The sequence below is a fragment of the Musca autumnalis genome, unplaced genomic scaffold (assembly GCF_047663935.1).
Source record: "Musca autumnalis isolate F117 unplaced genomic scaffold, ASM4766393v1 scaffold_3, whole genome shotgun sequence".
Taxonomy (NCBI): Eukaryota; Metazoa; Arthropoda; class Insecta; order Diptera; family Muscidae; genus Musca; species Musca autumnalis.
The window spans coordinates 98,724,636-98,737,868 of NW_027411866.1; the positions used below are offsets into that span (position 1 = coordinate 98,724,636).

At 34.6% G+C, this 13,233-nt stretch overlaps 1 protein-coding gene across 1 annotated transcript in view; it reads left to right on the forward strand.

Annotated features, from left to right (window-relative positions):
* The window catches only part of LOC141397123 (uncharacterized), a 66,196-nt gene extending 56,042 nt beyond the window's left edge, over positions 1-10,154 (forward strand). The window contains exons 3-4 of the mRNA XM_073973046.1: positions 6,708-7,574; positions 8,228-10,154. Of these exons, the coding sequence (XP_073829147.1) occupies positions 6,969-7,574; positions 8,228-9,673 (2,052 nt within the window). The 5' untranslated portion in view covers positions 6,708-6,968 and the 3' untranslated portion in view covers positions 9,674-10,154. The remainder of the gene's footprint in view (positions 1-6,707; positions 7,575-8,227) is intronic.
* The last annotated feature ends 3,079 nt before the right edge of the window (positions 10,155-13,233 follow it).

The window sequence follows — 13,233 nt, forward strand, 5'->3', positions numbered from 1 at the left end:
AGTTAATCGGTAAGTAATCAGTAACGGCTGATTTGTAAGTAGTAACGGCTACCAAAAAGTGCTATATAAACCCGTTATTTGGTAATGTGAGTTTTTGCTAGATAGTCTTGCTTATGGCCCCACTACTATGCGTGTGGAACCATTGGGCTGGAAGTTTTATGAGATAAGTCCATTTCTTTGTATGTATGTGGGGTTACTATAAACATTTTGGACAATTCAAAATCATTTTTAGTATTAATTTTAATTAATTTCTCGTTGGAGTCGAGCTTAATAACCGATGATTTTTGCAAGTGAAAAAGGAAAGCCGAAGATTCGAACCCACACAACCACCACTATGTGACATGATTTGCCTTTGGTGGAGGCTCATCAGACATATCGGATGTGGAGCGGATTCGCTATCATCCAGCTTTTCCTCTTTCAAATGCAAATTGTTTTTTACTATGATGAATATTTGTCCATTCATTGTATGGCTTCCATGACAAACGCTTAGCGTAGTCTTTGGAAGTTATGAGCTTGGCTCCGAACGTCGTGACAACACTTTTTTTCTGTGTTTTTCAAGACCGTAGGTTCAAACCCCAGCCTGGCTCAAGCTGAATTTTATTTATTTGAAAATGTTGCCTATTAGGGCGAAGATAATTTTTAATATTAATTTTAATTAATTTCTCGTTGGAATCGAGCTTAATGACCGATGATTTTTGCAAGTGAAAAAGGAAAGCTGAAGATTCGAACTCACACAACCACCATTTAAGCAACAATTTAATCCAACACAGCCTTAATTACGTTAGTTAAAAATCCACTACGTTATCACTGTAAATATATTGTCACTGGAGGTAGGTAGAACTAAAGATTTCAACGCCCAAGGCAAAAAAAATTACATTTAGGCAACGATACCAAAATATGTCCTTGTTATTGAAAAAAACAACCTCACTACGCAAATGAGTGTTACATGAAAAAAATGTTATTCAGTTCATATGGCCAAATATAGTTCCATTAAAAACCAAACTAAAAAAAATATAAAGCTCAAGAGATACCAAATAACTGAAATGTTACACAAACAAAAACAACATGGAAATATATAAAAACAGCAACAACATTCTTCCATAAAAACAAATTCACAAATGGAAATTTCACAGAAATGGCTAGTGACCATCATATGGAAATCGCAGCAATGCCACCATGTATTTCATGTAAAAAAGAGGCATTTCCCCACTGCTCTTCCGAATATAACGCTACACACTGGAAAAAGAATTTTGTAAATAGTAGGGATTTTGCATTTTATCAATGTTTTTGTTTTTTTTTATTCCTTTGAGGAAAAATATTTGCTTTAAAATTCAATTCGCAAAACGTGAAGCAGCTGAAAGTGAAAATCAGATCAGTGAAAGAATTCTGCAATGAAGAACTGGCTTTAAATGAGCTACGTAAACTTTAAAAGGAAAATAAAGAAATGGTAATATTTCATTTTCACCAAGAAGAGAATAGTAAAAAATTTCAATTATTGATTTACATACTTCCTCAAAATTCCTACCTCATTTATATTTATTACAGTGTTTTATTTAACTTGCTTTGGTGTCCGTTTAGTTTAAATCCAGTAACTCTTTTCCACACATTTGCAGTTGACCAATCGAACTTAAACTTTGCACACTTTTCAGATTTGAATGATAATACATGAATGTGAAACCAAAACCAATATTGGTCCATTTTTTCTTATGGCCCCCATATAGCGGTACCACCCAATTTAAAATATTTTAAGGATTATATCTACATTTGTAGGCCGAATTGACTGTAATTTGGCATTTGGGGTTCCCAACGGTACATAAACTTCCTCACCAAAAATGCTGGACATAGGTCAAGGATTTGGTATAGCCTCCATATAACGGTACCACCCGATTTCAGGTTTTTTAAGGATTTTTATCTTCATTATCAACCCGAATTGGCTGAAACTTGGCATTTGGAGTTCCCAGAAACTTCCCCACCATAAATTATGGACATAAGTCCAGATTTTGGTATAGCCCTTATATAATGGTACCACACGATTTCAGGCATTTTAAAGTTTTTATCTACATTTTCGGCCTAAATTTTGTTATGAGGTTCTTTCTCAGTGGTCAAAAAAAAAAAAATAATTTAAAAAACTAAGTTACAGTGTCTTATTTATAGATGCACATAAAACTAAAAAATAATTTTTCATTTGAATTAAAAATTGTGACAATATTAAACGGCAAGCGTTTTAAGTGCATTTATAAATAAAGCACTGTAACTTAATTTTTAATTATGATTTTTATTATTATTATTATTATTATTATTATTATTATTATTGTTATTACTATTATTATTATTATTATTATTATAATTATTATTATAATTATTATTATTGTTATTATTATTACTATTATTATTATTATTATTATTATTATTATTATTATTATTATTATTATTATTATTATTATTATTATTATTATTATTATTATTATTATTATTATTATTATTATTATTATTATTATTATTATTATTATTATTATTATTATTATTATTATTATTATTATTCTCTTTATTTTATTTATTTATTTTTTCTTTTTTCATAAAAGTAGCTTAGTATGGATATCGGAGAATGTGATTGTATATGCATTACTTTTTTCCAAAAGTTTTTCTGTTGCACCATATTACATTTAAATATTGCAAAACCTTCCACACAAACCACTTTAAATTGTTTTCTTTTCATTATACCCTCCACCATAGTATGGAGGGTATATTAAGTTTGTTTTTCCGTTTGTAACGCATTGAAATACTCATTTGCGACCCTATAAAGTATATATATTCTTGATCAGGGTAAAATTCTAAGTCGATCTGAGCACGTCCGTCCGTCCGTCCGTCCGTCCGTCTGTGGTAATCACTCTAGCATCCACAAAAATGGAGATAGGACGCTGAAATTTTGGGAAAATGTGTCTTTTGTTTGCAGGCAGGTCAAGTTCGATGATGGGCTATATCGGTCCACGTTCTGGTATAGCCCCCATATAACGGTACCCCCCCGATTTACGGTACTTTGACGTTTTTAGCTACATTTTCAGACCGATTTGGCTATAATTTGACACTTAGGGTTCTTAAGTATCAATAAACATATATAACAAAACTTGTGGACATAGGTCCACGTTTTGGTATAGCCCCCATATAACGGTACCCCACGATATACGGTATTTTGACGTTTTAGTTACATTATCAGACCGATGTAGCTATAATTTGACATTTAGGGTTCATAAGTGCCATTAAACTTATTTAACATAACTTATGGACATAGGTCCACGTTTTGGTATAGCCGCCATATAACGGTACCCCCCGATTTGCGGTATTTTGACGTTTGTAGCTACATTTTCAGACCGATTTAGCTATAATTTGACATTTAGGGTTCTTAAGTGTCAATAAACTTATATAACAAAATTTGTGGACACAGGTCCACGTTTTGGTATAGCCCCCATATAACGGTACCACCCGATTTACGGTATTTTGACGGTTTTAGCTACATTTTCAGAAGGATATAGCTATAATTTGACATTTAGGGTTCTTAAGTGTAACTAAACTTATATAACAAAAGTTGTGGACCTAGGTCCACGTGTTGGTATGGCCCCCATATAACGGTACCCCCGATTTACGACATTTTGACGTTTTTATCTACATTTTCAGACCGATTTAGCTATCAATTGACATTTAGGGTTCTTAAATGTCAATAAACTTATATAACTAGTGGACATAGGTCCATGTTTTGGAATAGCCCCATATAACGTTACCGCCCGATTTCAGGTATTTTGAGAATTTTACCAACAAGTTTTAACCGAATTATCTGTAATTTGAACATTTGACATTTAAAATTCCTAGTGGTCACCACACCTCTCCACTAAAAATTTTCAAGAAAGCCCAGATATAACGGTACCTCCCGATTTTCAGTAATTTGATGATTTTAGCTACAATATTAAACCGAACTAGCAGTAATTTGACATTTGAAGTTCTTAGTCGTCACAACACCTCTCCATCATAAATTGTCAACATAGGTCCATGTTCGGATATAGCTCCCATGTAACGGTACCTTCCAATTTTCAGTAATTTGGCCATTTTAGCGACAATTTTTAAGAGAACTAACTGTAATTTGACATTTGAAGGTTGTAGTGGTCACCACGCATCTGCATCAACAATTTTTAACATAGCCCCAATATAACGATACTTCCCGATTTTCGCTACTTTGAGGATTTTACTTAAAATTTTTAATCGAACGTAGGTCCATGTTTTTGTATAGCCCCAAAACAAACCTCCCGATTTTCCGTACCTTAGCTTTATTTTTAGACGAACTTTCTGTAATTTGAAATTTAAAAGTCAAAAAAAATTCTGCAACAAAAATTGTTCATTTAAGTTCATATTTTCGTATAGCCCAGATACCTCCGAACTAGCTGTTAATGACATTTGAAGTTCCCACGTTATGTACCGATTTTCGATATTTTGAGGATTCTAGCTAAATTTTTTAACCGAATTAGGAGTTATTTGACATTAAAGGCTCCCATCAAAAACTCTCAACATAGACCCATGTTTTATTATAACCCCTGTATAACAGTACCTCCCAATTTCTAGCCCACCAAAAATTGTCAACAGTTAGATATAGGCACCATAAAAAAGGGTCTCCCGAATGAAGCATTTTATGTACATTATCTGACATTTTAACGTACTCAGTTAAAGTTGGGGACAGGAATGAATATTTTATGGTGGAGGGTATGAAAAGTTCGGCCCGGCCGAACTTAATGCTTTTTTACTTGTTTTTAACTTATTTTGTGTGGGAAGTTTTTTTTATCGGATCATCTTATATGTAAGATTTTATCTAATCTTAATGATCATTAAAATATCCAATTTTAAAATAAATAAACTTTCAATTATATTTGTCTTCTGGAGTGATGACTTTTATATTGCCTCGTTACTCTGTCTCGTATTTTGATGAGTTCTACCTAATATTATATAAAATCTTACATATTAGGTGATTCGATGAACAAATTATTTAAAAGAAATAATTTAAAAGTTTTTCGTGCGGAAGATTTTTTATGAACCGCCGTATATGTAAGATTTTATTTCAACTTTAATAAAAACTCTTCAAAATATGTTAGAGGGATATGAGTTAGTAAAAAAGTCATCACCCTAATATGCATACCTTTATGTGCAATCTTGACTGCCAATAAATAAAAATCTAAATCATCTCTACCACCTACCATTCTCAATATTGTCCTTTAATTATGGAAAATCACTCGGTTTTTTTATTACCTACCTGCCTATGAATAATTTATTCTTCATTTCATAAACTTGTTGTTATGTTTATATTTTCATTTCGATAAAACTTTATAATCTTCAAAAATTAATCTCATATGTAAATTTTTCCTAGAAGAAAAATATTTTCATGTCAACAATTCTTGAAACTGTCAATATATTTATACATGGGATGATGTTCAAGTAAATCTTAGTTCGTCTCTTGTTTCGTTTAGCAGCAAGAAGTTTATTGTATATATTTTATGTAAATTTATTTGTTTATATCAAAAAGTATTCAAACAACTGAAGCGTAAGTCAATTAAAAATTTAACACTTTTTCCTTTTTGTTATGTATAGAGATGTGTGTGTGTGTGAAAAGATGTATGTATGTGTATTGACATTTGTCACTTGCAAAACAAAGATAATAAAGGAAAATTGCCACAAGAATAATTTACGACTAGAGTTGATAGATGGAAATATATTTTTGACATACATTTCGACATTGTTTAGAAACCCAAGAAAAATTTGAAAGCCACATAAGCGGAATAACTCATTACAAAGTTATGTAAATTATGTAAGTTAATTTTTGAATTACCATTAAGCTAAAAAATAATGGGTTATTTCTTAGTGGCCATAGAATAGATTGTTAGTGCGGCATGCCCTTGTTAAAATAACTGTTTTTGACTAGATATGTTATATTAAAAATACTTACGTCTTGAAACTCAGCAAAAATACAAATTACAAAACCCCTTACTAACCCATTATTTTAATATAGGGAATGCGGCGCCAAATATGGGGTTATTTTTTAACACTAAAATAATTAGTTAAATACTTATTATTTTAGTAGCCAAAAAAAATAACGACTTATATCGCGCGACATGCCCTTATTAAAATCAAATAATGTGTTAGTAAGGTGTTTCGTATGGATATTTTTGCTGGGAAGTTTGGCTTTTTTACAATTGGCCTGTTTTTTCTCCGTTGTAAATCCAAATCAATCTCTCACATTACCATCCCTGGCAATATTTTCCAAAAAAAAAACTTCATAAACTATTCTCACATTTGAGAAGAATTTAAATAGTAATAATAAAAAAATTCCCATGGTGTTTTTTTAATAACAAACTATATTGACAAGGCTCAAGAAAATCTGACAAACAAGATAAGCACATGTATTATTGTATACAAACATGGGTATGTATGTACATACATACATATTTTGTAATAATATACATAACAGAAGAAAATCCTAGAGAAAACATGAACATATGAAACACATTATGATAAGAACTTTAAGTGGCTATGCCGAAACAAAATTAAACCTTTAGGCTTCCTTCTCCCGCTAGAACACATGTAGAAGACCTTAGGCCTTACAATAAATTCTTGTTTATAAAACATAAACCAATTGTTTCTAATTTATTTTTCTTCATCTTTTTTCTTTACAGTTTAAATTACAAGTGGTTTGGAGTTTGTATGAATGCAACATCGAACACCGAGAAGGACATAAATAGGAAATCCAACACACTTGACATTCAATACCACCACTCTACCAAAATAATGTCAAGTGGTTTTGCGATATAAATCATTGTTTCAAACGTCACCACAAACCATACACAACGAAAAAAAAAAACAACAACATATTTTATTTCGTCATCTCTAAATCCTGCTGAGCTGTGTAACACAGCAACTCCTTCAAACTGGCTAACATGGCAATGCATCATAACGCCATGTTAACAGGTAGTGCGCCCAAATTTCAATCGCGCCCATCCTCACCACCTTTTAGCGGATTTACACCACCCACAGATTATCCTCATAGTCAGGATCAGGTAGCCCCTGTACATATGCATCAGCAGCAGGCCATGCAACAACATGCTATGCAACAGCAGCAGCATCATCTGCAACAGCAGCATCATCAACAACAAATGGCTGCCAATCATTTTCATTCAATGGCTGGACGTCATTCGGGACGAAATATGAGTGCCACAGCTAGCATGAAAAAACGTTCAGCCTCCTCATCCCGCGGTCAACATATGGTCAATTCTAATACCATGACAAGTGGTATGATATCAGCGGTAGGTGCTGGCAGTCTGGGCCACCATCGTGGTGATTTGATATTTCCCGATGAATCGGATACCATTGAATTTTGTATGCCACCTCAGCCGGGCTCATCGAATGGCATTGGTCATGGCATTAGTAGTGAACTGCTGTTGACTCATGGGAAGAATGGTTTGTGCACCGGGGAAGCGTTTGCGGAACGACGAAGGAGAGGTCACAGCCGTCGCAGTAATCACAAAATGGATGTTGAACATCAGGTAAGGGGAATATGCAATATTGAATAGAATTCCATGGAGTAAAAAGCGTTAAGTTCGGATGGCTCGAAATTTGTACACCCTCCACCATAAAATATTCTGAACTAAAATGGAATAATTAGTTTCCTGTTAGGTGCAAAAATTGTTCGACCACGCATACCCCAAATGCCGAAATTTGGTTGAAAAATTTATGTAAAAATTAAACAATCTGTTGGTACCTTTATATGGGGAATATACAAAAAACAAGTAAAAAAGTATCAGTCGGCTTTGCCGACAGAGATATACCCTCAGCCTGTGTATATTGAAACAATTTTTTTTCCAAAAAACGCATGTATTTAGGGAGTTTTAAGAATTTTGGGCGTTTGAACTGACAAAAATGTTGATTAGGATTTAATATCAAAAGTTTTGCGGAGGAGATACTAAAAAGAATGGATCTCCAGCCACTACATATGGTACCATAGGGGTTTTTTAGAACTTCAGGGATGTTTGCTCAAGAAATCGGCGTTACCGTTATATGGGGGCTATACCCAAACCCAAACCTGGACCTATGTCTATAATTTTTAGTGGTGACATTTTTTTAAATCCAAATAAAATTTTTACAACCAATTTAATTAAATTATTTATTTAATCACCTTTCCTCCTCTTTCGTTTTCCAGGTGAAATGGTCTCGCAACAACATAGCCGCCACAATGGAACGTTTTGAACCAACCCAGCATCATTCGTCCTCCTCAACATCATCGCTGGAATATGGTTTTGCCGCTAGTGTCGTAACACCATCGTCAACGCCATCGCATCATTCACAACATCAAATTTCACCCGCTCCCTCACAAACATTTCAAGGTGCCACTGCCGCCACTGCCACGGGATCACAGTCAACACCCTATAATCATGTTTATTCGTACGCTTACTATGAACCTGGTGCTATTAAGTGTCATACGAATATACCACAAAAAGAAGAAGCTGTTGCGGGTGCTGCTGCCATTATGCCAGCTCCAATTACCCAAGCAGCTGGTGCAACCGCTTGTGGTGGCGGTGGTTCCGGTGCTGCTGGTGGACCCTCAAAAAGCCCTACCCGCAATTCAATACGTGCTCTATTGGCACGAAGTTTTCGTTCGAAACCTAAAAACCCACCCTCAACTTCATCGTCGCCAAGTGGAGCCGAGGAACGTCACAATTATACCACACGTTATGGCACAACGGAAAATCTCTACGAAGAAGTTAATGATCAGAAAATACGTAAAGTCCTATCCGACAATCGTATTGTCAAGTCCAATGTTATTGAAGAGATACGACGAGTTCAGCATAACCATTTTAGGGTTTTGGATGAACTAAACCTTTCGTTGGAGGCCCTGATTATGCCCGAAACACCACCCGATGTTAGCCCCAATGTTGAAGTGCCAGAAGCCAGTGCGGTTAGTACGAATACAGCAGCCGTCCTGGCCGCCACACCCACATCAACAGCCCAAAAACCTCGAAGAGGTGGTTTATTGGGCGGTGCCGCATCCACCTCATCGTCCACAGTGTCTTCTTCGCAGCCGCGTACCTTGTCTCACGCCAGCCTAGAAAATCTTTCCTCGACTTTTAACTCAATCGAACTGAAAGATCATGCCCATCTGTCGTGTATAAATCCCGAATTCGATGAAGGCGATTTGGATAGCGGCTTCAGTGGCAGTGGCAGCAGTAGTGGTGCCAGTTACAATGAAAGCCTGCGTTACTACAAATCCGGCCATACACCCAATCATCATCCTCATCACACCATGCATCACCATCAGGTGCAGCTGCATCATCAGCATCAAGCCCAACTGCAACAACAACAGCAGCCCCAACAACAACATCCCACCACTTTACCCCACAACATGCGTAGTTGTCGATCATCAACGGCATCCGGTTCATCGACTTCCAAAAGTAGCACTTCCGAGGATCAGGGTATTGCAATGATGACCTCACTGGGTAGCTGTGGAACAGCTGTCACGTCGCCAGCATCACCTTTTCACTATAATCGGTGCTGTGCCGACATTCAAAGGGCGTCGGGTCGTTCCGCTTCAGATTCCTCAGCGACGGGTGCAAAACCAAAAAAGAACTTTTGGAAAATAAAACCGTGATGCTGTAAAAGGGCTTTACGTAAACTCTGTAAACGTTGGAGTATAGTGGTGGTAAGTTAAATTAGCAGCACGTCCGCCATACCACCTCACACCCACCATACTCCCAACAACACACACAAACAGCCACATCCATACTTACAATTTCGCTATCTATCTCTCTTATCGCTATCTACTCTATCTATCTCTCTTTCCTTATATATGTAACTTAGTTTTAAGGCATCTATACAAACAAAAAAGTGATGTATTTGTAAAAACAAAACAAAAACAAAAAAACTAAAATCGAATTACGAACATAAGAACCCTGAAAACCTTAGAAACGCTATTAAATGAAGAAACAAAAACTTATTAAACTATGGATTAAATGCATTTTTAGTTAAACTAAGCATTCTTGTATTTGTTAATTTAAAAACAAACAAAAAATAAGAAAAACAAAAAACAAATGTGAATAATAAAATTTATTAAAATTTTGAGTTAAACAAAATTCTTGTTGTTTTCATTTCAAAATAATTATTATTTGGTGGGGATAATAGAAAATGGGGAATACTATTTATTGTTGTGTTGGTTGAGTTCATCTATTTTTTGGATTCCTATTTTAGTTCAACACATTGGCAAGTTATTTATTGTTTCAATTTGATATTGAGTAGGTCATTCATGAATGGTGAAAATGGTTATGAGGATCGACTGCCAGATAACCTTATATGAAAATATTAGATGGAAGTATTTTTATGTCGAAAATGTGGAAATTGTTGTATTTAGGACTAGGGGATTAGTTGAAGAAAGTTTTCTGATATGTCAGTGCATAGAGGAAAAAATCGAAAAATTCATGTTGGGGGTTATCATGAACGGCAATTCCCCGTGAATTTTTTCACTTTCTCCCTTAAGTTGCAAAAGCGGAAAGACGAAACTCATGGGGAATTTTCATTCATGATAACCCCCGTTATTATTATAAGAATTTAAAGATGCAAATTGTTTCTAAACATTCCAAATTTTTCAAAACTAGACTTATTTTTGCTAAGAACGGCGTTAAGATCGGCCCGGCCGAACTTGTTATACCCTCCACCACGAGTTGCATTAAAGTAAAACTGAAAATAAGTTTCATTTCGTTTATGAGGAAGATTAAATATCAAATTCCAGCAATTTCGGTAAAACAATGTGGCTAACTTTCAAATTACCAAAATTCGGAAGGTACCGATCTATGGTCGCTATATGAAGGCGTGGACCTGTCCGGACAAATTTCGGAAAGTTTTATACTACCAACGAAGACTAAATACCAAATTTAAGCAATTTCGGTGGAATATTATTGAAGCCACAACCTTTAAAATACCGAAAATCGGGAGGTACAGTTCTATGGGGGAAATATGAAGGCGTGGACTATGCCAACAAATTTAGAGGGGAAAGTTGAATACACCCAATGAAGACTAAATACCAAAACGACAAATTTCATATGGAAAGTTTTATACCCCAAATGAAGACTAAATACCAAATTTCAGCCATTTCGGAGGAATATTGAGGCCACAACATTCAAAATACCGAAAATCTAGAGGTACCGTCCTATGGAGGCTATATGAAGACGTGGACCTATACCGACAAATGTAATATGGAAAGTTTAGTACCCCAAATGAAGACTACATACCAAATTTCAGCCATGAGGACACAACCTTCAAAATGCCGAAAATCGGGAGGTACTTTTCTATGGGGGCTATATGAAGGCGTGGACCTACACCGACAAATTTCATGTGAGAAGTTTTATACCCCTAAATACAAAATTTCGGTGTGTTAATGAAACCACAACCTTCAATATACAGATAATCGTTGGGTACAGTTGTATGGGGGCTTTATAAAGGATCGGGCCTATACAATTACATGTGGAAAGACTAACTAGTAAATTTCAATCATTTCGGTGGATTATTGTGGCCACAACCTTCAAAATACCGAAAATTGGGAGGTGCTGTTCTACGGAGTCTATATCAAAACGTGGACCGATATAGCCCATTTGCAATACCAAACATCCTAGGAGTAATAGAAACTTTTATACAAAATTACAAAGCTCTATCCTAAAAATTTCGAGCTGTATCTTGATTTCAACAGACGGACGGACAGACGGGCACGGTTATATCGACTTATAATTTTACCCTGATCACGAATATATGTATATACTTTATAGGTTTCTTCGATGAATATTTCGATGTGTTACAAACGGAATGACAAATTTAATTATACCCTCCATATTATGTTGGAGGTATAAAAAAGAAAAAGTTGGTGAATATTCACTTTAATAAATATTTTTTTTCTTTTTTTGGGACTGCCTAATGTTGGACAACGCCAAAACTTGGAGATTTTTCCCGCACTGAGAACCAAAAACACATATTTCAAGTAATTCTGCGGAAAAATGTGTTTGTATCTTATAAATTACCGAAAAATGGATGGTAACCCTATGTGGAGACTGTGGTCAAAAGTGGGCCGATATCACATTTCTTTATAAGGTTGTGTTCAGAACTCTGAGTTCATTATTAAAACCTATACTATGCAATAAGAACTCCTGGGGCTCAATTCTTGTTCTATTTGAAATGAAAACTTTTATAAAGGAAAAAACTGTCAAATGAAAAAAAAATATAAAGGAAATATTTTTCATTTCAAGTTTTCATAGAACGAGAATCCAGCCGCTGGTAACGGATTACAGCAAATTCGATTAAGTAATGTGCGCGAAAACGTGGCCCTATGACTGCAATATTTTTGTTAGAGTGTTTTAGATTACTATATTACCACTAACTATATTATATAGATATACTATCACTATATTCTATATTATATACAGTGAGTCAATTAAGTATTTTGCCTCTTTAGAAAATTGAAAAAATTTCAATAAATTCGTTTGAAACCATCAAATTAGTGGTCAAAAAGTCGAATATTTGTATGTAGTATGATTGTGGATAGTTTTGTATCCAATATCTACAAGAACCGCTCCGAAAGGTTGATGGTCTTCTAGATATTGAAAAAATCTATAACAACACAAAATATTTTACCTCAAAAAAGTATTTTGCCTTTTACATATTTTTTGAGAAAAAGACATTTCTGTTACACGCTAAAGATTTTTATAGTAACCGATGGAGATTATCACATTATACAACTGTTTCGGCACCAGTTCCACCACCTTGCGACATGTTTTCGCGGTTATTTTCTCCAATTTTTCTACATTAATTTCTTTGACAATATGTTTTATTAGTTTTGGTCATTACCGACATTAATCTCTAAGAAAATCAGTGAAAAATGATTCGCCGCTACCTTCTAATCCTAACAAAAGCGTAAAAAATAAATAAAAAGCTAAGATGCATCGCAAATAGTGAAAGAAATTACAATTTGGAACTATGAAAATCAAGAACAGAGGCAAAAAATTATTTAAAAAATCGCGAAAATCCTTCCTGACCGCTTCCAAAAATTAATCGTGTCTTCAATATTAATCTCGGAACCAATGTCTTTGATGAAGTGTCCACAAGGTTCCAAAATCCAAAGATATTTACGGTATTATGGCAAGAAAAAACCATATTATTTTTTAATAAATA